Source organism: Leptopilina boulardi, unplaced genomic scaffold (assembly GCF_019393585.1).
Source record: "Leptopilina boulardi isolate dan_hultmark-lab unplaced genomic scaffold, ZJU_Lbou_2.1 LbouV2_392, whole genome shotgun sequence".
NCBI lineage: Eukaryota > Metazoa > Arthropoda > Insecta > Hymenoptera > Figitidae > Leptopilina > Leptopilina boulardi.
In genome coordinates, this window is record NW_026137965.1 from 3,582,992 (window position 1) to 3,610,318 (window position 27,327).

At 22.6% G+C, this 27,327-nt stretch overlaps 2 protein-coding genes across 7 annotated transcripts in view; one reads left to right on the forward strand and one right to left on the reverse strand.

Annotated features, from left to right (window-relative positions):
* LOC127288513 (protein cordon-bleu) overlaps window positions 1-27,327 on the reverse strand; it is a 131,624-nt gene that overhangs the window by 71,798 nt on the left and 32,499 nt on the right. The window contains exon 1 of one of the 6 annotated variants that reach the window (XM_051316002.1): window positions 24,261-24,728. The exons of the other annotated variants lie outside the window; for them this stretch is intronic. The gene's annotated coding sequence lies outside the window, so the exon portion shown is untranslated. Of the gene's footprint in view, window positions 1-24,260; window positions 24,729-27,327 lie in introns of those variants that run through there. 6 annotated transcript variants of the gene reach the window in all.
* The window catches only part of LOC127288524 (NADH dehydrogenase [ubiquinone] 1 alpha subcomplex subunit 10, mitochondrial), a 132,217-nt gene that overhangs the window by 42,202 nt on the left and 62,688 nt on the right, over window positions 1-27,327 (forward strand). Inside the window, exons 3-4 of the mRNA XM_051316022.1 lie at window positions 13,381-13,435; window positions 27,169-27,214. Coding sequence (XP_051171979.1) covers window positions 27,212-27,214 — 3 coding nt within the window. The 5' untranslated portion in view covers window positions 13,381-13,435; window positions 27,169-27,211. The remainder of the gene's footprint in view (window positions 1-13,380; window positions 13,436-27,168; window positions 27,215-27,327) is intronic.

The following is a 27,327-nucleotide window of genomic DNA, read 5'->3' on the forward strand; positions in this document are numbered from 1 at the left end:
TCAGAGCCCTAGTAGGGAATGAAACGTCACACCTGATCAGGCCAAAATCAGGGCTACCAGAAAATGTGGATTTCCTAATCAGGGCCACATCAGGCGCGGCGTTTCATTCCCTAATAGGGCAGCTTGATCCGGCCCCGATTTGGGCCCTGGCAAAATGTCTGCACGGGATATGGAAACTGTCTAGTTTATGAATTGTAAAATCAATTAATAGTACTTTTAATTAAAACTACATTATTTTCAGTTAATTGTAGCTTCAGTAAATAATACTTTCAGTAACTTATTATAGTCCGAAATTATAGTACTTTAATTAATTGTAGTTTCAATTAATAGTAATTTTAATCGAAGCTACAATTAATAAATATTACTTTTAATTAATTATAGTCTTAATTTATAGTACTTTTAATTGAAGCTACAATTAATCGAAAGTGCTATCAACTAAAATTACAATTAACTCACTAATTAATTTAACTGATTTCCAATGAAATCACCCTGATTGAAACTATATGTATATAAGAAGTGAGTCACACTAAAGCCAATGGAATTTACACAAATTCAGTTTTAGAGAGATCACGAATTGTATCTAATCCCCTGAAAATCTTATCTCGCGTTTCTTATCGCCGTGGGAAGGTAAGTGGTTCGCATTAATCGTGACATATGCAGGGGAAAAAAAAGATGAAATTTACCGGTGCGTCAGTAGATGGATCGGGATGTAAACAGGATGCTGTTAGGGTACATCTTGAAGAAGAGTGCCTGCCAGCAAGGTCGTTGCCTCAGCTACTTCAGGCTACTAACCTTAAGCTTTTGCAAAGACACCTTATATAGTTCATGGTTTCTAAAATAGTAATTGAAACAGAATCTAAAACTATTTTTATTTCTTTTTTGAATATTCAAATTTATTATATATGATCGTGCCAATCATATCATTATAAATCTACTCCTCTCTTCACCCACATCATTTAAACTGACAAGTTTCTATTGCGAACCTCCCCTCTCTTACTCTCTCTCTCCCTCTCTTTATCGTTTCATTGATTTAATCAATTTCAAGGACGTTCCTGTCACAATATCATATTGTTTGGATTATACTAACTGGAAATTGAATTAAATTCTATCAATGAATTTCATTAATAAAAATCAAACCGGTAGAAGAGAAGTGAGGATAATGTATATTTGTGCGAGCGAATAAAATTGAAACTAATTCGTCTATTTGAATCGCCTAAAATTTTTTTTTTGGTAAAGTACATTGAATTCGTTTCGAAAGTACTATTACTTACAAGTAAACTTAATTGAAATATTAGTGATTGAAACTACAATTAATTGATAGATTAAAGGTATTATCAGTTAAAACTAAAAATAATAAATGTACTTTAGATTAAGGGTACTTTAAATTGATAGTATTTACGATTAATTGTAGCTTCCATTTAAAATTCTTTTTAATTAGGGGTAGTTTCAATTAATAGTACTTTTTATTAATTGTAGCTTCATTTGGTATTACTTTTGATTGTGGGTAGTTTCAATTAATTGTAGTTTTGATTGATAATACTTTTATTTGATTGTAGTTTTAATGGACAGTACTTTTAATTGTTGGTAGTTTTAATTACGAGTACTTCTTATTAATTGTAGTTTTCATGAATAAAAGTAGTAATTAATTAATTGTAGCTTCAATTGGTAATATTTTTTATTATGAGTAGCTTTAATTTATTGTAGTTTCAATTGATAGTATTTTTAATTAATTGTAGCTTTATTTAATAGTATTTTTCTTTAAGGATAGTTTCACTAATTGTAGTCTTAATTGGTGGTACTTTTAGTTGATTGTAGTTTTAATAGATAGTACTTCTAATTAATTGTAGTTTTTATGGATAATACTTTCAATTGATTGTAGTTTTAATGGATAGTACTTTTAATTGTTGGTAGTTTTAATTACCAGTACTTCTAATTAATTGTAGTTTTGATGAATGATAGCAGTAATTAATTAATTGTAGCTTCAATTGGTAATATTTTTGATTAGGAGTAGCTTTAATTAATTGTAGTTTCAGTTGATAGTAGTTTTAATTGTAATTTCAATTAATAGTACTTTTAATTGTAGTTTCAATTAATAGTATTTTTAATTAATTGTATTTTCAAATTACAGTACTTTTAATTATAGTTTCAATTGATAGTACTTTTAATTGTAGTTTCAATTGATAGTACTTTTAATTAATTGTAGCTTTATTTTATAGTATTTTTCTTTAAGGATAGTTTCATTAAGTGTAGTCTTAATTAGTGGTACTTTTAGTTGATTGTAGTTTTAATGGATAGTACTTCTAATTAAGTGTAGTTTTGATTGATAATAATTTTAATTGATTGTAGTTTTAATGGATAGTACTTTTAATTGTTTGTAGTTTTAATTACGAGTACTTCTAATTCATTGTAGTCTTGATGAATGATAGTAGTAATTAATTAATAGTAGCTTCAATTGGTAATATTTTTGATTAGGAGTAGCTTTAATTTATTGTACTTTCAATTAATAGTACTTTTAATTTTAGTTTCAATTGACAGTACTTTTAATTAATTGTAGCTTCATTTGGTATTACTTTTGATTAGGAGTAGCTTTAATTAATTGTAGTTTCAATTGATAGTACTTTTAATTAATTGTAGTTTCATTTGGTATTACTTTTGATGAGGAGTAGCTTTAATTAATTGTAGTTTCAGTTGATAGTAGTTTTAATTGTAATTTCAATTAATAGTACTTTTAATTGTAGTTTCAATTAATAGTATTTTTAATTAATTGTAGTTTCAAATTACAGTACTTTTAATTATAGTTTCAATTGATAGTACTTTTAATTAATTGTAGCTTTATTTAATAGTATTTTTCTTTAAGGATAGTTTCATTAATTGTAGTCTTAATTGGTGGTACTTTTAGTTGATTGTAGTTTTAATGGATAGTACTTCTAATTAATTGTAGTTTTGATGGAGAATAGTAGTAATTAATTAATTATAGCTTCAATTGGCAATATTATCAAATAAGTGTATTTTTAATTAATTATAGTGTCAATGAATAGTACTTTTAATTAATTGTAGATACATTTGACAGTACATTTGATTAAGGATAGTTTCAATTGATTGTAGTTTTGACAGGTAGTACTTTTAATTATTTTTACTTGTGATTAATAATAGTTGTCATTAATTAATTGTATCTTCATTTGATAGTAGTTTTGATTAAGAATAGTTGTAATTAGTTGATTGCAGCTTCAATTTTTAATACTTTCGATTAAAGGTAGCTTCAATTAATTGGTGTTATAACTGATAGTATTTGCGATTAGATTTGTAGCTTCAATTTATAGTACTTTTATTAGGAGGATTTTTAATTGATTGAAGTTTCAATTATAATTGTAGCAGGGACTATTGTTGTATTAATTGATAGTACTTTAAATTAATTGTACTTTCAATAAGAATAGCTGCAATTAATTGTAGTTTTAAAAGTAAAGATAAATTTTTCCTTTTCATATTTTTATAATTGAATATAAAAAAAAAATTATTGTAGTTTTCGCACTTTCAATTAAATCCTGATTTTAGCTATTTTTAAATGATTGTAGTTTTAATAATTACCCACATAGAAACAACGTGGGTTTATTTAAAAAAAAAAATACATGAACAATTTTCAAGAAAATAATACAATTGAAATTTTCAACTGAAAATAAAGTTGTCTTCATTTCGTTTTTGTGTGTGAAAAAAAAATCGTATATTGACTGTATGTGCGCGCGCGTGTTTGGTTATGCGAAATTATATTGGAAGGTCGAATATGGACCGACGAAGGAAAGTAGCATAAATTTATATAGAGGTCACGGTAGAAAGAGTTTGGACTGACATTCTTTGGTGTATATTCATATGGTGGTATGTACATGCGGTAATTCAGACTTATATGCGCGGAATTAAAATAAGTGACTCCACCTCCAAACGTAATCAGTGTACCTCGACAGAAAACCATTTCCGCCTTCTTCTTCTTCTTCTCGTCTCTCGATGAAGCATTCTTCATTCGTTAGGTAGCAATGACCTCACTTTTTTTTTTTTTTTTTTTGTATTAACAACAGGAGGCCTGTTTCATATATACACGGGAGAGGGATTACGTGTCAGTATATATAGTCAATGCGTCTCTGTTATAAAAAAAACAATTTGTATCACAATTTATAACAATCATGTATTTCTTAAAATAAGAATTCAAAAAATGACAAAAAATTTTTTTAAATTTAAAAAAAATTAAAATTAGAATTTTTTTAAATTTAAAAAAAAATTTTTGAATTAGAATTTTTAAATGATTATTTTATGTTTTTGTCTCAGAGAAGTTTCACTTTTTCAAATTCATAAATATTCATTTCGCTAATTGTGCGAAATAATTTTTTTTTTTTTTTATAAACAAAAAATCAGTTACATCTTTATCGCGAAGTGTGTTTGATTCTTTGGTGAGATTTTATCGGAAATTTTTTTTTTTTTTTTTATCGCAACAGAGAAAATGAGAAATTTGAATGTTAATGGCCGCAAATATATATATATATACGGCAAAATCAACCTCGGTAATTAACGGTAAATGGGTGGCTGCGACTTTATCATGCAATATTCTCAGAAACGGCGAAAGTCGAAAAATTAAACTTGGGGACAGTTTATTATATAGTGTCTATTGGGTAATTGTTAAAACAATTTTTCGAATTCCTAAACTTTAGATTCTCCTACCATTTTTTTTTTTTTTTTTTTTTTTTTGCAGGATTATTTTTTTCTTTTACTATTTACACTATAAAAATTGTAATGACGCTAATTTTCCTTAAATTATATATATTTTTCACACCATAGTATTTTGTTTGGAATGTTATGAATATTTTTAGAAAAATACTTTTTTTTTTTGAAGATAATTTCTGCAAATAACAATTATTGGGACATAAATGAGAATTAATTGGCAATCGAAAATGCATTAATAGGCCTCATTTAACGTGAATATTAAATTTGAAAGTCCATCGTGCAATGACTGATTTAAAGGTCAATCCCTTTCTCTTCTCTTTGCCATTTTATGGTTTTGTTCCTCCGAACGTCACATGTATGTGAAGAGGATTAGGTCTGTCTTGCGTTTAATGCATGTCAAGACTCAAAAAAAAAAAAAATTTAATCCATTCCATATATGACACACACGTGATTCATCGCGGCTTCTGTTAATATATAGGTCATGTTTTTTATTATCAATTTTTAAAATCCAAAAATTATCATAATTACAATTGTATCGAATATATATGTCATTTTCATTATTTATTCATGAAAATGATTTTAATTCCGCATTGTCATATTATTGGCCCACGCTAATTTATTTTGATTTATTTAAATTAAAAATTTTATTTATACTGTTTTCTTTTTTAATTTACCATTAAAATCAATGGTTAGAATTTTTATTATTTAAGAATTTTATCAGATATAAAATTGTTATTTAGACGAATTTTCAAATTAGCATTTGAGATAATTTCTTTAATTTCTCTTTAAACGATTTTTTAACTTAACAATTTTTTTTGTGTACCGAATATTTATTTAGCAAAATTTTTGTCTTACAAAATTAATCTTTATACAAAATTTTTATTTAAAAATATTCTAATTTGACTGAATTTAAATTTAATAAAATTTTCATTCATTCGAATTTTTACATCTTCAAAATTACTAATTTATCGAATTTTAATTTGTTTGAATTCTTATTTTAATTAATTTAATTGAATTTTCAAAACACCGAATTTCCATTTGACCGAAAATGCACAAATGACAGAATAGATTTTATTTATTTTATATATTTATTAAATTTTATTTATTATTTAATTAATTAATTTTTATTTATACAAATTGTTGTTTGATAAAGTTTTCAAAACGTCGAATTTCCATTTGTTCGAAATTTTGTAAAATAAAAATTCTGCCAAAGTAATTAATTCGGTAGGTACATATAATATTTAAAATATAAAAAAATTTACCAATCAGAAATTATTAAGAAAATCGTGATTGGTAAATTTTAAAAATTGCGCCAAAATTTTTCTATCGACTGTTTATTCGGCTTTTTGAAAATTCTACCAAATAAAATTTTGCATAAATAAAAATTCAGAAAAATTAATATTTGCTAATTTGGAAATTCACTATAATTAAAAATTATAATTTACTTAAAATTCTGTTTAATGAGAATTAGGCTAAATTAAAATTTGCACTTTGGTAAAAATACTTTTTTTTTTGTTAAATTTTATTTTATTTTTTTTCTTTGATTTTTTATTAATTTTTTTTATTTTATTTTTTTTCGTTGATTTTTTATTAATTTTTTTTTATTTTATTTTATTTCTAAAAATAAATGACAGCATGAAATATAATGTTTAGACCACTATAAAAATTAATAAACTACAATAATGTGTAGAAAGCATCTTGACTGAAACACAACACGGAAAAGTAGCAGATTCGCCATTGTTCGGTATTGAATATTTTTGTACACGATGAAGTACAGAGTAAAAGAAGACTATTGAATAGATATATATATATATATATATATATATATGGTCACGTATATATGAAGTAATAAAAGGATAGTCACGGTCTTGGGACTCTATCGAAGGAATCGCTGATTTATCGAATGTTCAATACTTTCAAGAGCACAAGACAATGCCCAAGTGCCTCTCGCGATCAATATTCTACTTTCAAGACTTTTTCCCTCTTGCAGTCTTTTAACAATCCATATATATATATAGATTTTTTTTTTCACCGCAAAAGTGAATAAAATTACTGCCATAAAACCAAACTAAAATTACCTCTTATTTTTACCGAAAAGAAAAGTTGATTTAAAATTGAAATTTATAAATATTTTGCCGTTGAAAATTATATAATTTTTTCTTTTTAAATAAGTAAAAGTAGTTTATAATAACAGTATTTTAAAATATGTTAAATAGATTTTTTGTTCTAATTTTTAAATAAAAATTTTTAGTTTCATAGAGAAATTCTTTTGAAACAAAAAAAGTTTTCATTATAAATGCGAAGAGATTTTTGTCGCAAATATGATAAATTTTTGGAGAAAAAAAACTTGTTCTCTTAAATTGTATACGAAAAGTATATACAATATTGTAGATATTTTATCGTTTTACTACCGAAATGATTTTCTGCTTTTTGTTTTATTTTCGACTAAAACTATAAAGAAACATTTTAGAAGGATTTTTTTTTTTTTTTTTTTTTTTTTGATAACGATATATCGTCTTTTATTTCGTGGTATTATTATTTTGAACGAAACAGAAAGAAGCGGTCAAGTTGGATTCTACAGATCACAAGGACCTCGGTGATGAGCCTTTTTTAAAAAAAAAGAAAAAAAAAAAATTTCTTGGAAAAAAACTGGTCCCCGCCAATTCGGACATATACACTTTCTCATATATATTATAAACACACTTTTGTATTTGTGTGAGTCTTGATGTTGAGCAGACCGTATACAAAAAGCAGCTTGCACTTTACATTAACGTTAAACAATCTTCCACGAAAATAGATGAAAAAAAAAATATATATATATATGTAAATAATATAAAAATCTTCATTTTCTTCTTCTGGTGAGATGAGATGCAAAAAAAATAAAAGAAAACAAATCTTTCTAATATTATTTAGACACGAGTCAAATTTATAAACATTTTTTGAATTCTGACATATGGCTATATCGTTTCTGGTAAAAGTCGGTCTCGATTATTGTTGACGATCTGGTCCAGCAGCTTTCATGCAAGTTATAATATTTTATCAGGTTTCTTCTCCGTTTTTTTTTCATTCGTTATTATTTTTTTTCGTTTTTTTTTTTTTTGCTTTTTTACCTCCAAGCGAAAGAATTCACAGACCTCGATATTTTTTTTTTTGCGAGACGCATCATCGCTCTCTTTCGACAATTGTCTTCAAAATATTTAACCGGATTCGCAGATGAAAAAATGTCAAATTTTTACTATGGGGGAAAATAATAATAAAAAATTGAAAATATCAAACAGAAGACGAATGATAAATAAAAAATAAAATTTTAAAAATTTATTTAAAACTAAAATAAAAATCTGAATAGAATTTTCATTTTAAAGAAATTAGATTTATAATTATTTTTTAGAAGAATTTTCATTTTTTGAAATAGCATTAGAATTTCTTTTAAAACCGAATTTTCAGTTAATCAAATTTTTATTTAGCAGGATTTCTATTTAACGGAATTTTCATTTAGCAAAGCTTTTATTTAACCTAATTTCTATTTAGTGAAATTTTTTATTTAGCAGTGTTCCCATTTAACCGAATTTTCCTTTAGCAAAGCTTTTATTTAACCTAATTTCCATTTAGTGAAATTTTTTATTTAGCAGTGTTCCCATTTAACCGAATTTTTCTGTAGCAGAATTTTTAATTAACAAAATTAACATTGAACCAAATTTTAAATAAGTCGATTTTTTATTTACCCGAATTTTGAATTAGCAGAATTTTTATTGAGCAGAATTCCCATTTTACCGAATTTTCCTTCAGCAGAATTTTTAATTAACAGAAATTACATTTAACCAAATTTGCAGTTAGTTGAATTTTTAATTTAGCAGAATTTCCTTTTAGTGAAATTTTTTATTTAGCAGTGTTCCCATTTAACCAAATTTTTATTTAGCAGACTTTTTAATAAGTAAAATTTTTATTTAACAGAATTTCCATTTAGGAACATTTTTATTTAACAAAATTTCCATTTAATGAAATTTTTATTTAGCAAAATTTTCATGTAACTGAATTTTTAGTTAGTACAATTTCCATTTAATCAAATTTTAATTTCTCTCAATTTTTATTTTGGTAAAATTTCAAAAAAGGTCGAATTTTCATTTGTCCGAAACTCCAAATGACCGATGAAACAGTCGATAGAAAAATTTCGGCGCAATTTTAAAAATTTACCAATCACGATTTTCTCAATAATTTCTGATTGGTAAATTTTTAATATTTTAAATAATCTTTTTTATGTGCCTGTCGAATTTTATTTGGACAAATTAAAAATTCGGTTTAAAAAAATAAAAATTCGTTTAAAAAATAACTTATATTTAATAAAAAATTTAAATTAAAATAAAAAAAAAATGTTTAAATAAAAATTGGAATAAATAATTCTTATGGCATAATCATGCGCCACTATAAATAGATAACAAAATAAAATAAAATCTCTAAATATTTAACCGAGTTTCATTTGAGTTTTTTGTCACCTTTTTTTTCCTCAAAGAATTCAAACTTTCAAGAAAAATCGAGGAAAATGTAGATTGTAAAATAAAAAAAAAAATCTCACGGTTATAAATATACGTGAAGGATTATTATGATTATTTTTATTTTATTTTTTTTGAGCAAAAATGTTGAATTATGAGCAACGTCAATTACTATTTTGACGAGGGGGAAAAAATATTATCCAAGTCGCGTTAAACACATCATGAGATGTGCAATTTCTCCTGTAGATGAGTTGACTAGTTGTGCTGGCACAGCAACATCAACAACAACAACAACAACAACAACAAGGATAGAGGAATTGCTGTGCGAGCAAAAGAGCGACTCTGTGAAAGTTTGCCATGTGCGATAAATTGTAACTTGAGTCGTAAATCAAAGGCTGGATTTAATGAAATATCCAGTGCGATTGAATCGACTGTAAAGACCCGCGCGCGGCGCGTAAAAGTTGATGACTGTCCTTGCTTGGATTATTGCACAGTAACTTGTCGGCCGTGGGCCATCGATTTGTAATCGACAAGTTTCATCGACGAGCACACATTATAAACGTGTGTGTATGTTGGTTCTAAATCTAAAAAAATAAAAAAAAACACTTTTGCCTTTGGCTCTTTGTATCTTCTTTAGAAGAAGTTTTCTGTGTAACACCTTATAGTAATCATCTCTTATGGATTATCAATTATATTAGACGTTTACTCTCCTATACCTTTCATGGAAATATCGTTTTCCAATATTTATAGTCTCGAAATTTATATATACCTATATACGAGGTGGAAAGTTATTTATGGGAATTTTTTTTCATCTTTATTTTCACATTTCATTTTAATTAATTTTGTAATTTTTACTTTTTTTTATACCAAAGAATAAGGCCTATTTTATCTATTTGCTTTTTTAAGTGATTTTATTAACTCTTTACAGGAAGAATTTTTTATGCAAGGAAAAACAAATTTTTTTTTATGTTTAAACATTTTTTTAAAGAATTTTTTATTTAATTGAATTTTTATTTAGTGGAATTTTCATTCTACCGAATTTTCAATTCGCAGGATTTACATTTAACCAAATTTTCAATTGGTAGAATTTTTATTTAGTAGAATTTTTATTTAGCAAAATTTTCATTTTACCGAATTTTCAATTAGAAAAAATTTTACATAACCATATTTTAATTTAACAGAATTTTCCATTAGCAGAATTTTTATTTAGCAAAATTTTTATATAACCGAATTTTTATTTAGCAGAATTCTCATTTAACGAAATTTTCATTTAGCAGCATTTCATTTAACTACAATTTTATTTAACCGAATTTTCATTTGACAGAATTTTCCATTAGAAGAATTTTATTTAGTAAAATTTTTATATAACCGAATTTTTTTGGGCAAAATTTTAATTTAACCAAATTTTTATTTAGCAGCATTTCATTTAGCTACAATTATATTTAACCGAATTTTCAAATGGTTGAATTTTTATTTAGTACAATTTTTATATAACCGAATTTTTTTGGGCAAAATTTTAATTTAACCGAATTTTTATTTAGCAGCATTTCATTTAGCTACAATTATATTTAACCGAATTTTCAAATGGTAGAATTTTTATTTAGTACAATTTTTATATAACCGAATTTTCAATTAGCAGAATTTTTATTTAGCAAAATTTTTATATAACCGAATTTTCAATTAGCAAAAATTTTACTTAACCACATTTTTATTTAACAGAATTTTCAATTAGCAGAATTTTCATTCAACCGAATTTTCAATTAGCAAAAATTTTACTTAACCACATTTTCATTTAACAGAATTTTCCATTAGCAGAATTTTATTTAGTAAAATTTTTATATAACCGAATTTTTTTGGGCAAAATTTTCATTTAACCGAATTTTTATTTAGCAGCATTTCATTTAGCTACAATTATATTTAACCGAATTTTCAATTAGTAGAATTTTTATTTAGTACAAGTTTTATATAACCGAATTTTCATTTAGCAAAATTTTTATATTACCGAATTTTTATTTAGTTAAATTTTTTATTCAGCAGAATTCACATTTAACCAAATTTTCATTTAGCAGAATTTTTAAAAAAACGGAATTTACATTTAACCAAATTGTCAATTAGTCAAATTTCCATTTACAGGAATTTTCATTTAGGATAATTTTTATTTAGTAGAATTTTTGTATAGTCGAATTTTTATTTGTCAGAATTTCCATTTAACCGAATTTTTATTTAACCAAATTTTCATTTTGCAAAATTACATTGATTATAATCGAATTTTTCAAATGGTGATAATTGTAAATATAGTAATAATAAAGTAATAATTCAAAGGGTTAATTCTTAACGAACTTAATTTTGTTCGTTAGACTTGAATCGTATTATTGTAAAAAAAATGTAATTTTTTTTGTCACGTCTCTTGCTGCTAAATTATGAAACAAAGTTTAACATAAATTAATTTCATACAATATGACATAGTTTTAATTGTTTACATACAGCATCACTAAAAAAAAAACTTGTCCATTTCCTCATTTGTAATTTGTTTTTAAAAAAAGAAGAATGAATATTTATAAATAAAGTAACACTTTTTCGTGTTTATATATATTTATATAAATACAGAAGAAACTTGAAAATGAGTACACTTGGAAAAACAAGTTTACATCAATAACAAAGTGCTCGTTTAGTTCATTTAACAGTGAGTAATTAAGTCACGTAAGCAAAAAAAATTATATATATATATATATGACATAACAAAATACATTGTGAAAAAAAATATTCGAAAAAGCGGCAGTATTATCGAACACGCCATCAATTATCCTCAACTCGCTTGAGAAACTCTAATGGATACATTTTCTTCAACGGTTCGTATAAGAGGCGAATTAGTGCGCTAATTAATGAGACTAAATTGTTCTGCCTTATTATATTGTATATATATATATATTTATATATATATATATGACGAAAAAAATGCAAAGATTTAAAAAAATTATTTTCATAATTTATGCAATAAAATTATTATTCAACACTTAATTAAAAATTAATTATTATTATATTTTAAAGTAATATTTTGCTCAGTGCAATGTAATAATACATATATATAATAATAATAATAATTTTTATTATTATTATTATTATTATTATTAGAAAAAAAATTTTCCTGTCAAAGCAAAAAATAATTATTATTAATATTATTACACAGTAGGTGTAATATTTTTTCCTTTTTTTACAAAGCAAGTAAAATAGAGGAAAAAATCCATTTTACTTATATACTTTAGTGTGGAATTATTTTTATTATGACAAAAAAATAAACATTTTTGGAATACTAAATAAAAAACGAATCACGATAAAAAATATCTAATATATATATTTATTATCATTTATGTCAAAGTATATATATTTGAAATAAAAATATATGTTTGCGATATATTGAAATAAATCGATAAAAGATCGTTATAACGATTGTGCATGGTAGTGAACAAGGTCCATTTATTATTAGCCTTCATAATTCTGCACATACTTTGAATGCGTAGATTGAAATCTAAAAATTCCAACACTTCCACCTGCTAGTCATAATATATAATTATTGTCCCTGCAATAGATCTAGAGAAAATTGAAAATAAATTTAAACACCAATAAAATAATTATTATCACTGAAAAGAAAAATTTATTTTATTCAAATAAACCGTTATACTTGACTGTTATGAAATAAATATTTACTAGAACCAAATAATTTTTAATTTATTCAATTTTTTTTTTTAAATTTGATTATAAATATTTACATGGAAAAAAATATTTATCTGAAAAAAAGAGAAAAGTTTCAGTAGAATAACGAAAGATTTAACTGAAACAAGTAAAATTTTTGCTACTACATTAAAATGTTTCATTGTTCCAGGTAAATCTTTTTTTCCGTGTAAGAATTAAAGTTTAAAATTAAAGCAAATAATTTTTATTTGTATCAAATAAACTCTATTTAAACTAATTATATTTATGTATTTAAAACAAATATTATTTAATTAATAATAAAATAATAAAATTAATAATTATTTAATATAAGTAATAATAATAATAACTATTATTATTATATTATTTGCCAATAGTGAAGTAACCAATTTATCAAATTTTTTTTCATTGTAATAAAATTTATGTTTCATTTTAATATAACAATTTTTATTCAATAAAAATTTTTCCTCTGTTTCAGGTGTCAAATTTGCAAGAATTATTATTCTCTTCCATCTAATGATGAATAATAATTGGTGAGTTACAATAATTTTATTTTAATTAGCAAAAACAAACAAAATTAATTAATTTATTTAATTATTATTTTTTTATTAATATATTTATTATACATTACAATTAATTTTAATCCTAATTGTTTGGAATTATTATTTATAATAATAATAACAAAAATAATTATAAAAAATTATTTTTGTAAATTTTCGTATTGAAAATTTTATAATTAAAAAAAAACATAAACCTTTTTTCTGATGAACGTCTTTCATTTTTGATATGATCGTTTGTTTCGTGACACGATAATTGTGGGAGTATTATAGTGAATCAACAAATGGAATAAATTGAAACCTCATTAGGTTGATAATTAGCAATGTAGTCGCGCTTAATTGCTGTTCCTCTTCCCGGAACACGCGCAACTCTTCAACGAGACATATAGGAACGTTATATAGAAAAGAAAAATTAGAAGAAAAAAAAAAAAAAAAAGACGATGATGAAGAAAGATGTGAGAGATAGAATTTTATAATACCGTAGTTATGCGAGTAATGATGTGGAATATTTATATATTAAGAGCTCCGTATAGACTACTGGAGTCGCTTAATATATCGATATCTATGTATCTTTCGAGATTAAACTCAGAAGGTAACTTCAGCTCGTTTGGATAGATTTTACTGTATTTTATATAGATATATAGATTCCATTTCAGAAATTCAACTTCTCTCTTACTCACATATGCGTATTGTATATACTTTCTCCTTTACTTTCTTCGTCTTTTCTCCTCTTCCCATCAAAATGATTTGATTGCATGAATCCTTTCTTTTTTTTCTTTCTTTTAACTTGTTATGCCTCTATTTAATGCGAATTCAGCTGAAATTTATTTTAATTAAAATCTCTTCTCTCTCTTTATATATTTTATAAACACTCTTATTGCCAGAAGTGACTTTTTTTTCTTTCTGTTCTGATCCAGTTAATTATTTGTTGAGTAACTTTTTACTGTGAAATAATTCGTGAATTTTGCTTTAGTTGCAGTCGAAATTAAAAATTTGACATACACTCACGATTATAAGAGAGGGAATTTTAAACATTATTTTTTTAAGTTACAAAATTATATTTACATTAATATAATATAAAATTCAATAAAACGAAATAAATTTCCATATCGGATTTTATTATGATGGAATTTTTTAATAATTTAAGTTTTATTTAACAGAAATTCTGATTTTCTTATTAAAAAATTATCTCTATTAAAATTTTATTTACTTATTTGACCAAATTTTTATTTAGCGGAATTTTTTTCAAACGAATTTTCATTTAGCATAATTTCTATTTAACCAAATTTTCAATTAGTAAAATTTTTATTAAGTAGAATTTTTGGATTTTTATGTAACCGAATTTTCATTTAGCAAAATTTTTATTTAACCAAATTTTCATTTAACTTAATTTTCAATTAGCAGAATTTTTATTTAGCAAAATTTTTATACAACCGAATTTTTATTTATTGAAATTTTTATTTAGCAGAATTCACATTTAACCGAGTTTTCCTTTAGCAGAATTTTTAATTAACAGAATTAACATTGAAACAAATTTTAAATAAGTCGATTTTTTATTTACCCGAATTTTGAATTAGCAGAATTTTTATTGAGCAGAATTTCCATTTTTCCGAATTTTCCTTCAGCAGAATCTTAAATTAACAGAAATTACATTTAACCAAATTTTCAGTCAGTTGAATTTTTAATTTTGCAGAATTTCCTTTTAGTGAAATTTTTATTCAGCAGTGTTTCAATTTAACTTTTTTTTTTATTTAGCAGAATTTCTATTTAACTGAATATTAATTTATTAAATTTTCTATTTAGCAGATATCACATTTAACCGAATTTTCATTTGACAGAATTTTTAATTTACAGAATTTATATTTCACCAAATTTGGCTAAATACAAATTTTTGTTGAATTAAACGTCGGCTAAATTTATAGAATTTATCAGGTAAATAAAAATTTGTTTGAAGACGAATAATATTTCATAAACATTTGGCTAAATAAATATTGTGTTAAATAGAACATGTGTTAAATTTTGTAAAAAGATAAATAAAAATTTTCTCAACTAAAGATTCGTTAAAAAAATGTTTTATGCCTAATATTTGGCTTAATAAAAATTCTGTTAAATATTATAGAATTTCAGGTAAAAAATTCTCTCTAATAAAAATTCGTTAAAAAATAATTTTTTATGAAAATTTAGCTAAATAATTAAAATTCTCTTTACTGAATTTATATATTTAACAAAAATTTTCATTTATCAGAATTTTTATAAATCGAATTTGGCTAAATAAAACTTCTGTTAAATTAGAACGCTAAATTTTAGAGTTCGGGTAAATAAAAAATTCGTTAAATAAAGAAAAGCGTGTAATGAAAATTCGGCTAAATAAATAAAATTCTCTTTATCGAGTTTTTTATTTAATACAATTTTTATTCCGTAAATTTTTGTTTAATTGAATTTGGCTAAATACAAAATTTTCTTAAATAGAACGTGTGTTAAATTTATTAAAATTAAAAAAATAAAATAATAAATAAATAAATGCAAATTTTCTCAAATAAAAATTCGTTAAAAAAATGTTTCACAAAAATTTGGCTAAATAAAAACTCTGTTAAATGGAATGTGTATTAAATTTATAGTTTTCCGGTAAATAAAAATTCGCTCAAAAAAGAAAATTGTTTCATGAAAATTTGGCTAAATGAAAATTCTGTTAATCAGAATGTGTGTTTTTATAAAATTCAGCTAAATAAAAATTCTCTTGTATAAAAATTCTTTATAACGAATTTTAATTAATTTATTAATTTGTTTTTATTTTTCCTTATAAGGAAAAATAAAAAAAATTAATAAAAATATGGCTAAATAGAAATTTAAATACTTAAAAAAGGATGAATAAGTTGTATAAGTTGTAAAGTCTTTAGAGAGAGAGGAAATAATAATGAATATGTTAAGTGGAGCAAGTGACTATATTTTTCACATGAATCACAACCCTTTTGTTATTGGTGAGGTACGTGAAAATTCTCATAGGATGTCGCGCGCGAGAGAGAGAGAGAGTAAAACTTTATTTTAGGAGAGAAAATAAAAATTCTTTTTCAACACTCAATGACGAAACTGATCGTAAAAGGAGGTATTTAATTCAATGACTTGACTCTTGAGAATATATATATATATACATAGTTGATCCAAATCATTTTACGAGCAAATTCTCGCAGGTGTGCGAAGGAAAACGCAAGCAATTGTACCCACACATTTACCTATATGTATTTGAATTTCGTAATTTTCTTCTCTCGTGCGCTACGCCACACACGATTTGTAAATGTGTGTAATGATATTTATTTATCGTTTATATATAAACGCAATACTTTACAATATTCAAGACAGGGGGAAATATCTCGGGAAATATTTAACTTGATCTCTATATAAAAAAAAAATTATTTGATCCAAATAATCGGTTACTTGATTATTAAATAAATATTACCTTGAACCAAATAATTTTTTTTTGCGTCAATTAAATTTTATTTGTTTCAAATTTATTTTCCAAATATAGAAATTTTTTTTTCAATTATTTTTTTCGCATACATCATAAAAAAGATTTACCTGAAACAGCGAAACGTTTCACTATATTAGTATTAGCAAAAGTTTTATTTATTCCAGTTAAATCATTCCATAAACTTTCTCTGTTTCAGGTAAATATTTTTTTCCGTGTAAATTGTGTTATTTGAATCAAATCAAAATTATTTGATACAAATAAATATTTATTTGATAATATATAGTAAAAAAATAAATTAAAAAATTAAAATTTATTTCAATATAAAAATAAAATTCTTTAGTTAAATAATCCTGACTTTGATTAGTTTTTTTTTTAGTATTTCTTATTTTTTTGTTTTTTATTTCCAAAAAAATATGAATTTTTTTCTTGGAAGGTCAAATTAATTTTTTATCTTCATTTTTTAAATTTCTCTCCGGAAGATTGAATTCAAATATTATTATTATTATCGACGAGAAAAATATTTGATTTACGGAATTACATAATATTTTATAATTAATATACAGGATATTGAATATTTTTCATTGAAAAAAATACATCATCTTCCAAAAAACAAATATTTTAGTTTAATTTCGATATTTTTCTTATTTTTAGAGGACGTACGTATTTAAAAAAAAAAAAAAAAAAACGTTAAAAATTTTCATAAGTATTTTCCAAGTATTCATATGTATATGAAATTCATCATGCATATGCATTAGTTTAGGAATGACGATTATGTAAAAAGAAATCTATAATAATTTTTCACAAGGATTTATATATATAGACATTATTATTACTCAATGCGATAATTTAGTATAAAAAAATGACTCCGGAAAACATTAACGATATATACACACACAAGAGACAAATGAGAAGAACTTTATAAATGTATAAATAATTGATTGTCATTTATGAGCGTATAGACATGTCGATAATCAACTTAAAATGCAGTAAAAATACATTTAATTTCTTGTTCCACTATATGCAGACGGTTAATTAATTTTCAGTTTACGATTTCTCTTGTATATATATATATATATATGACGATTTAATAATTTTAATTTCAAAATTATTCACACAATTCGTGCGTGTAAAAAGAATATTATTATTTATTTCTTTTGGCAGAAAAAAATTGATTTTAGTTTGCAAATTTTTATTTATTCATCTTATTATATATACGGAAATTATTTCTGGAAAATCAAGTTTTGTAATCTCTTATTTAGTATAATTTATTCCAATTAGTTTATAACTTTTTATTTAATCGAAGTTTTATTTAGTTGAAATTTGCATTTAGCCAAATTTTCAATAAACAGAATTTTTATTTAGCGGAATTTTAATTTTACCGAATTTTCAATTGGCAGAATTTTTATTGAGCAAAATGTTTATGTAACTGAATTTTTATTGAGCAGAATTCTTATTGAACTGGATTTTCATTTAGCAAAATTTTTATGTAACTGAATTTTTACTAAGCAGAATTCCCATCGAACCAAATTTTCATTTAGCAAAATTTTTACTTAACCATATTTTTATTTAGCAGAATTTTCATTTAACCGAATTTTCTTTGAGCAGAATATATTTAGCAGACTTTTCATTTAGCCTAATTTTTCATGTCACAGAATTTTTATTAAACCGAATTTTCATTTAGCAGAAGTTTCATTTAACCGAATTTTCAATTAGCAAAATCTTTATTGAGCAAAATGTTTATGTAACTGAATTTTTATTTATCAGAGTTTCCATTTAACCGAATTTTCATTTGGCAAAAATTTTTACTTAACCATATTTTTATGTATTTAGGAGAATTTTAATTTAACCGAATTTTCATTTAGCAGGATATTTAGTAGAATTTTAATTTAACCTAATTTTCAATTATAGCTTAATTTACATTTCTCAAAAATTCTTATTAAACCGAATTTTCATTTAGCAAAGATTTTCATTTAACCTAATTTTTATTTACGATATTTTCTATTTGATCTATAATTTTTATTTTTATTATTATCATTATTATTATTTAATAATACTTATGTAACATTTGATACTTTGATGTTTCATCTCTTGTACCATATATATATTATATACATAACGAATATACAAGATTATATACATCTTAAATATGCTATTAACATTATTTTGCATGTTTTGCATTTTTTTTTCTTCTCGTTATTATTATTAAAACGTAAAATATCTAATACAGAAAATATTTTCTATATTTAATTTGACTTTACAAGACTCATGAAAATATTTCAAATTCCAAAGCTCGGGAATAGATTTAATTTTGGAATATGATGATTTCTGTCTTGAGCAATTTTTTTGAAAAAAAAAATTTGTACTTTACACCAAGAATTCATTATAATTATTTGTTATTTGGTTTTCAAATTTTTTTCCTCAATATTAATATAATTTTTCGCAGCATATTAAATATCTAATTAATTATAATTATATCTTAAAATTTTAATTAATTAAAAATATAATATATATAAATAAAATAGTAAATAATTTTTAAAGAAAATAATAATATTAATAATAGTAATAATAATAATAATAATAATAATAATAATAATAATAAATAACTATAAGTGGTTAATTATAATTTGTGTCGTAATTTTTTAGAATAGTCCAAGTTTCATATATTTGCAAAAGATGAAAAAAAAATTGTACGGGATAATAAATTCCAATGAGAGAGAAAAAAATAGAATATAGTGAAGGAGGGACAGATTGGCATAATGATTGGGAAAAATGAAACCAACTTCTCGAGGTAACGCGCGCACGAGATATAGTCGCTATATAGCCATAGCGTAATCGCATAAGAAACCGCGGAAGTTGATTAAGGCGACTCTAATTAAAGGCTTACGGTCGATTCGGTCCCTTGGCTGTTATACAGCAGCCACGAACTCTATATATATATATATAAAACACGACGAGGACGTTTCGAATGCCAAGGATTCGTTTCAAAAGATGTTTATAAGCTAGAGAGCCTTTATATATATATATATATAGTTTGCAATCTTCTTTATATATCGCACGGTGATGCGCATGAAAAAAAAAGTAAATAAATAAAAAAAAAATGCACTGGAGTTGATTAACACGAATGTAATTAACGGTCACTAGTCTCTATATGGCTCTATAATTTTTATAACAGAGAAGAAATTAGAGCGTGTTTCTCTCTTAAAATTAGAGGTTCCTGTGGAGTTACCGTTTTTTTTTTTTTTTTTTCCTCCTTGATAGTTAATGATTTCGATCGTTTACGCCGGTAATCATCTTGATTCTAATTTGTTATTCTAAATTTATAGGCAAATCAAGTCTTTATATATTTATTAGAAATTCTTAATTCTAGTGTCAATAACACCTGTAGTGAAATATTTTTTTTATTTGCAAATTAATTACAAAAATAATTTATTTGAATCAAATATAAAAAATATTTGTGAGTAAAATAAATTTTTCTTTGGCTTAAATAAATTTTTTATTTAAATCAAGTAAAATATATTTGCAATAAATAAATAAGTTGGTAAGCTCGGAGACAAATATATATATATATATATATATATATATATATATATATATATATATATATATATATATATATATATATATATTTGTTACAAGTAAATTTTATTTATTGCAAATACATTTTATTTGTTTCAAATGTAAATTTTATTTACGACAAATAAAATTTTTATTTACGCCCAAATAAATCGATTGAGACAAATATATAAGTTTATTTAACTCAAATATATTATATTTGATTCAAATAAATGATTTCTTTGGGTGTGCAAAAATTTTAGATTATTTTTTTTATAAAATAATTTTTTTTTAGGATATTCTGGATAAACATAATTTTATTATTATTTTTTTATTAGTATACCTAATTTAACAATTAAGAATAAAATTTTCTTTGAAAAAAATTTTTGTTAGCTAATTCAAGTATATATTGGTTACGTATATTATTGAAAGAAGAACAAGTGTAAAGAGAAAAGTTTAAGGCTTCCAGTAATGTAAAATATTGACTTAGACGTATTATATGTGTGACGAACATGGCGCCTGGTATTTTTTTTTTCTTTCTTTTTTGTAGACGGTAGCCAGGTGATCCGTGGAAGCAGGTAATGAGTGCCTTTAACAATACTTTTAATGCTTCAGGTATATATATATAAGAAACTGAAATCTGACATTGAGAAACTTCAATTTCTCCTCGAAATAGTTTTCCGCTGAAATCGATTTTATTATGGCATATTTCTTCTCATTTTATTATTATTAATAATATATTTTATTTCATTTTTATTTATTTTATATTACTTATTGTTATTCTTTTTTTATATAGTAAATTTTTAAAAAATTTTAATCCTGTTCAATTATCTATATAAATAAATAAATAATAATTAATAATAAATAATAATAGTAATAATAAATTGTTAATAATAAATAATAATTATTATTGTTACTATTATTAATATTATAAATAATAATAAAAATTATTAATGGTAGATTATTTATTAATTTATTTATTTATTTAACAAATTATTATTATTATATTATTATTATTATTATTGTTATTATTATAAATAGTAATAAAAAATTGATATTTTTTATTACTAGTTCCAAGTAATGACAATGTCAATTAATGATTTGCAACAAAATTGAAAAAAAAAAAATTTTTATAAAAAGATAACAATTTAGAAGCATTTGAGATATGATTCTCATTTGCATCTCGAGTATAAATTTTTGCCGATTGAAGTTTTATATATATATATGAAATGATACCTTTTTCGCACCATAATAACTGTATCAAAAGATATAGAAAATGTCTGAATTTCTGATAAATTGAACGTCTATGGAAATTAATGGTATATAGTATATACTTGAGTCGCGATCCGGTTAAATGAGTAAAAAGGATCAAACAAGATAAGTTGTTGCGATATGTGCGCATGCGGTATGCATGAATTACGTGCAATTTTATTAAGTGTTGCTGAGGTAAATACAGACTATAAAACTGAAGCGGAAGCGAACATCACTGCAATATCAAAAAAAGAGTTGTTTAGATGGAAAAATACATTTTATAAAAGACATTTCCTTCTCTTATATATGAATATAAATATATTGTAGTTTTTTTTTATGTTTTATGAAATTTAAAATTAAAATCGTTTCAATTTTATAATATTTGTAAATATCTCGTTATATTTTTATTATTTATTAATTTTTTTTATCTATAGATTATTATTTATATTATTTTCATGGAAAAAAAAATTTATCTGAAAAAGCGAAACGTTTCACTATATTAGGAGAAAGCTTTACTTGTTTTAGTTAAATCTTTCGTTACTCTAGTGAAACGTTTCGCTGTTTTAGGTAAATATTTTTTTTCGTTTTATATTATTTTTTATTATTTCCTATTACTTTATATATATATTATTTATATTATTTTATCGTAAAATAACATCTTTTTTTTTTTATTTTGTCAATGAAACGTTTCATATCTATATAACTCTATTTTTAATATGTCAGAAAAAGATTGGAACGACATTTTCACATACAAATGTAAATCGTCTTGACACTTTGTGTCACATCATCGTAACGGTTGTTCCTAAACCAAAGGTGTGACAAATTTTCTTTATATTATACTTTCAAACCCAGATTCTTCACGAAATTTTTTCAACTTTTTTCTAAATTCAAAATTTAATTTTAAAAAATGGAAATAAAATTAAAAAATTCTATTTAGTAAAATTATTCCTTATTGAAAATAACTATTATAATTTTACGTTTAATAAAACTTAGTTGTGAAAATATCACAGAAAATTAAAAGGCATTAAAATAAGCTGCAAAGCTTATTATTTTAAATCCAATTTTGCTTATTTTAATACCAAAATGGATTAAAATAATAGCTTATTTTAATGCCTTTTAATTTTCTGTGATCCGTTTAAATGATTATAATTAATTAATTTTAATTACTTGAACGCAAAAGATTTGTACTTTTTTAGTTTTTCTCGTAAAATTGTTTTTTTTTAATTAATATGACAAGACAATTTTTCTTCTAAAACAAAAAAAATCCATTTATAAATCTGTTATTTCTGATATGAATCTTATCATATTCATTTGTCGTACCGTCGCTTTTTTAAAAAAAGAAGGTGATTAAATTTATTGATTAATTCTTATGCAAATAGTCGTTAAATTTTTATCTAAACTTGAAACGATTTACTCTTATTTTTTTCTCTTCTTTGATTATAAATGCGCAAATTGCATATTTACTATTTATTAATAATTTTTTTAGTTGTTTTAAAAAAAAAAAAATGCACGCATTTATATTTAACAAACATTATCTTTTATTTGTTATATGCGCAGGTATATAATATCGTATCAATAGGTGATTCTTTTTTCTTTTTACATTCACAACAATCGAATAAAAAATAAATATACACTTGTCTTCTTATCTATATAACTGATGTAATCATTTGGTTATTGGCAAACTAGTAAAATAAAATTTACAAATAGAAAATCTCCGATGTCATGAAATTTCATATTTATTAATTTTTTTTTTTTAAATTGTTTTATAGTTGTAATTAGGGAAATTAAATGATAAATTTATCTATAATTGAATATAGGATTAAAATTTCAAAAAATTTACTACATAAAAGAAGAAGAAAAAATAAAAAAAATAAAATAAAATTCTTATAAAATAAAAATTAAATGAAGTAAAATAAAATTATATTAATAATAATTATTATTATTTAAATATAATTTTATTTTTATTTTTAATAATTAATTAATAATAATTAATTATTTTTTTATTTAATAATTATAATAATAATAATAATTGTTATTATTATTATAATTATGCTTCTGTACTAAAGGACATTTTTTCTTTTTTTGCAAATTTGTAAAGCCTGTATATTGTATTTAAATACCTAAATAAATAATAATAAAAATAGTAATAATAACAGAAATAATTACTAAAATTACAAAAGAAAATTGTATGATTCTAATTAATTATTTTCTAAGTAGAAAAATATATTTATAATTCCATTAAAACACGATTTAATGAATAATGTAGAACTACGAATCAAAATATTTGGAAAATATGAGGGGAATAATTTATGAGAACTATATATGTGTATTACATTCGTAAACTTTCCATGTGTTTGTCAAATATCGATTTTTTTTTTTTTTGCAACAAAAGAAAAGATTTAATTGTTTATTAAAAATTAATTAATAGTTTCTTTTGCCTTCTTTTAATTAATATTAATTTTATTTTTTATATATTTTTAATTTAATATTTCTTAAAAGTTAAGGAAAAAATTCAAAAAAAATTGTCATTACCTTCTCTAAAAAAAAATTTACTTCTTCAGTCGTCGAATCATATTCCTTTGAATAGAATTTTTTTTCGTGTCACTTTAAATAGTCTTTTTTTCAAAAGTCACTCAGCACTAATTAAATGCAAAAAAAAAAAACAACAACCAAAGTCCCTTTTTTTGACCATACACTTAATACCGGAAGTTAATAACAGGAAGTGACAGTTTTAAAAAACAATTCTGTGTTTCTTGTCTCACGTTTTTTTTAAAACACGATTCTTAGAAAGATGGATAAAAAACAAAACAAACAAAACAGGATTTTTTTTTCGTTACCAAAGAGAAGAAAATGGAAAAAAAATTATTGAAAAAAAATTTTTTTTTGTTCCTTTCTCTATCATTATTTTTCCTTTTTTTATTTTGAATATTTTTTAGAATATATGAGAGAAAGAGAGTGACACATGGTACACCAGTTCCTTGTCGGCACTGAACTGACATGTAACGGCTCCAAGTCGCTTCGACGGTTTTCGCGGTCGGTCGCTTCGGCCTTTTCCGGTGAGTGTGTTCGTCTACATTCGATAAACGCAAACACCTGGTGCACTCACTTTTCAAATTAACCGCGTTTTTCGCCCTCCCCTCTCTCTCTCTTTATCGTGATTCTACTTTTAAAATAAATATAAATTTGGATTTATAATAGGTGATAAATATTTTTTACGTAACATTATTATATTTTATTATTATAAAAGTGGAAAATTAGTGCATCTATTTTTTTTATGATTCACGTGGATTTAGTGCATCGACTCAATTGAGAAAGAACCAATTAACAAATATTGAATTTTTTTTTTCTTTTTTTTTTATGTCTCGATGAAGAAAGTCTCGAAAAAAAATTTGGAGCAATAAACAAATTATTATCTATGAAAAATGTTAAGATTTATAATAGCAATAAAATATATAACTTTTTTTTTGTTGACTTAATTGTTGAACTAATTTATTTCAAAATTTAAGTTTTTTAAAAAAAGAACACTTTTGGACAAGAATCTCTTGTCCAAAACTGTTCTTTTAGATTTACTTTTCATTTATTTTAATTGAAAAATTGTAATTTAAAAAAAATCCATTTTTATTTAAATTATTTATAGAATATTTTATAATTTAAAATTTTTTTTTTTTTTTAAAGTAAAAATATATTTATGTATGTAGATTTCAAACAAATTTTCTAGTTAAAATTTTTTTTTTTTGCCCTTGAATTGAAAATAGGAAAATTAATCTAATTAATAATAAATTAATGAATATGGTCTGAATTTTAAGATTTAGTCGATAAATAATAATTTTTAAGAAAAAAGTTTGAAAATATCAAACTAAATCTGAAATATCGAAAAATTTGGTTTGGAAATTTTATCTATTGTGATAATTTGAATGTATTATTTTTATATTATTTTTAAAAATGACAATTTAAAACATTCATTTTCAAAATATTTTTTAACAAAATTTTAAAATTATCTCATATAAATTTGTAAAAAAAAATTTGCCAGTTATAATTCTTTTGCTCCTAAATTGAAAATAAGAAATTTCATTTTAATAATTAATTAATGATATATTAATTTAAAAAATCAGGCGATAAATAATTTTCAAAAACAAAGTTAGTTGAAAAAATCAAATTAAACCGAAAAATTGTGTTTGGAAATTTTATAAATATTAAATTGTGATAATTTTAGTTATTATTATGTATTATATATTATTTTATTATTATCGTTTGTAACTTTATAGTTTATAGTTATTTATTATTGCTATAAAAATTTTATAAAAAAAAATAAATTTATATTTAAATAAACTAATTCAACTTTTTAAGAATTAAAATATACAATGGCTTTATTTTGAAGAAAGTTTCGAGTATAAATCGAAATTGGAAGGATCTGACGATCAAACGTATATGAAATCACCCAAATTAATACACGTGACCTATTTTATAATCTATATATGTGTAATTAATATAAAATACTCGTATCGAATTCAAAAACATCTCATTCACTTTCACTCAAAATGAAATCGTGGGAAAAGCTTTTTTAAAAAAAAATTATATATATGCTACAATTAAATCGTTGATCATCTATTATTTTTATTTCTAATCCCATTAAGAAATTAATCAAAATACAATTCAAAATTAAAGTAATTATGAAAAAATATAACGACTTCAAAATTTAAAAAGAAAATATATAACTGTCTTCTGTATAATTTTCTTGTATAGATTATTTATTTATTTTATATTATTTATAATTTATGAAATAAATTTAATTTTTTTAATATATATAATAATTTATATCAAAAAGCAGAAAAGTAATTATGATTCATTAATTCAAAGAAAATTTTATGCTTGAATTTCAGTTAAATACTCAATAAAACTGTTTTTATCTTTTATAAAGAAAATTGAAAAAATTCTTGGTCAAGAAAATAAAAAAATGAAACGATATGATAAAATGATTTTTGCCTTTTTAGTCCATAAATAAGAAAATTTGTTATATTTATAAGAGATAATTTTTATATTTTTATAATATTTATTTATAAATTTATTAATTTATTATTTATTTATTTATTAATTTATTTATAATATTTTTATAATTTTTATATTTTATTGTGAATATATATATAATAAAATCGAACAATTTTTTTATTTCGAAAGAAAATATCAAGACAATAACATTAACAATATAAATATAAGAGATACCAATTATAATGGTAATTAAATAATTATTTAATATAAATAAATATTAATATTAAATTATTATTTATTAATTTTTTTATTTCATTACTATTATATTATTATTTTAATTGATAAAAATCATGTAACCGATTTATTTCAAATTTTTTTTCTTTGTAACTAAATTTTATTTTTTATTTTAATATATTATATATTTTTTTCAACAAAAATTTTTTCTTTGTTTCAGGTATCTTATTTCGCAAGAATTATTTCCTTCCACCCGATAATCAATGGTGAGTTTAAAAAAAATTTTATTTCAATTAGTAATAAAAAAATTATTTTAAAAAAATTATAAATTATAAATTATAATAAAAATTTTTTTTTAAATATTACTTTTTGTAATAAA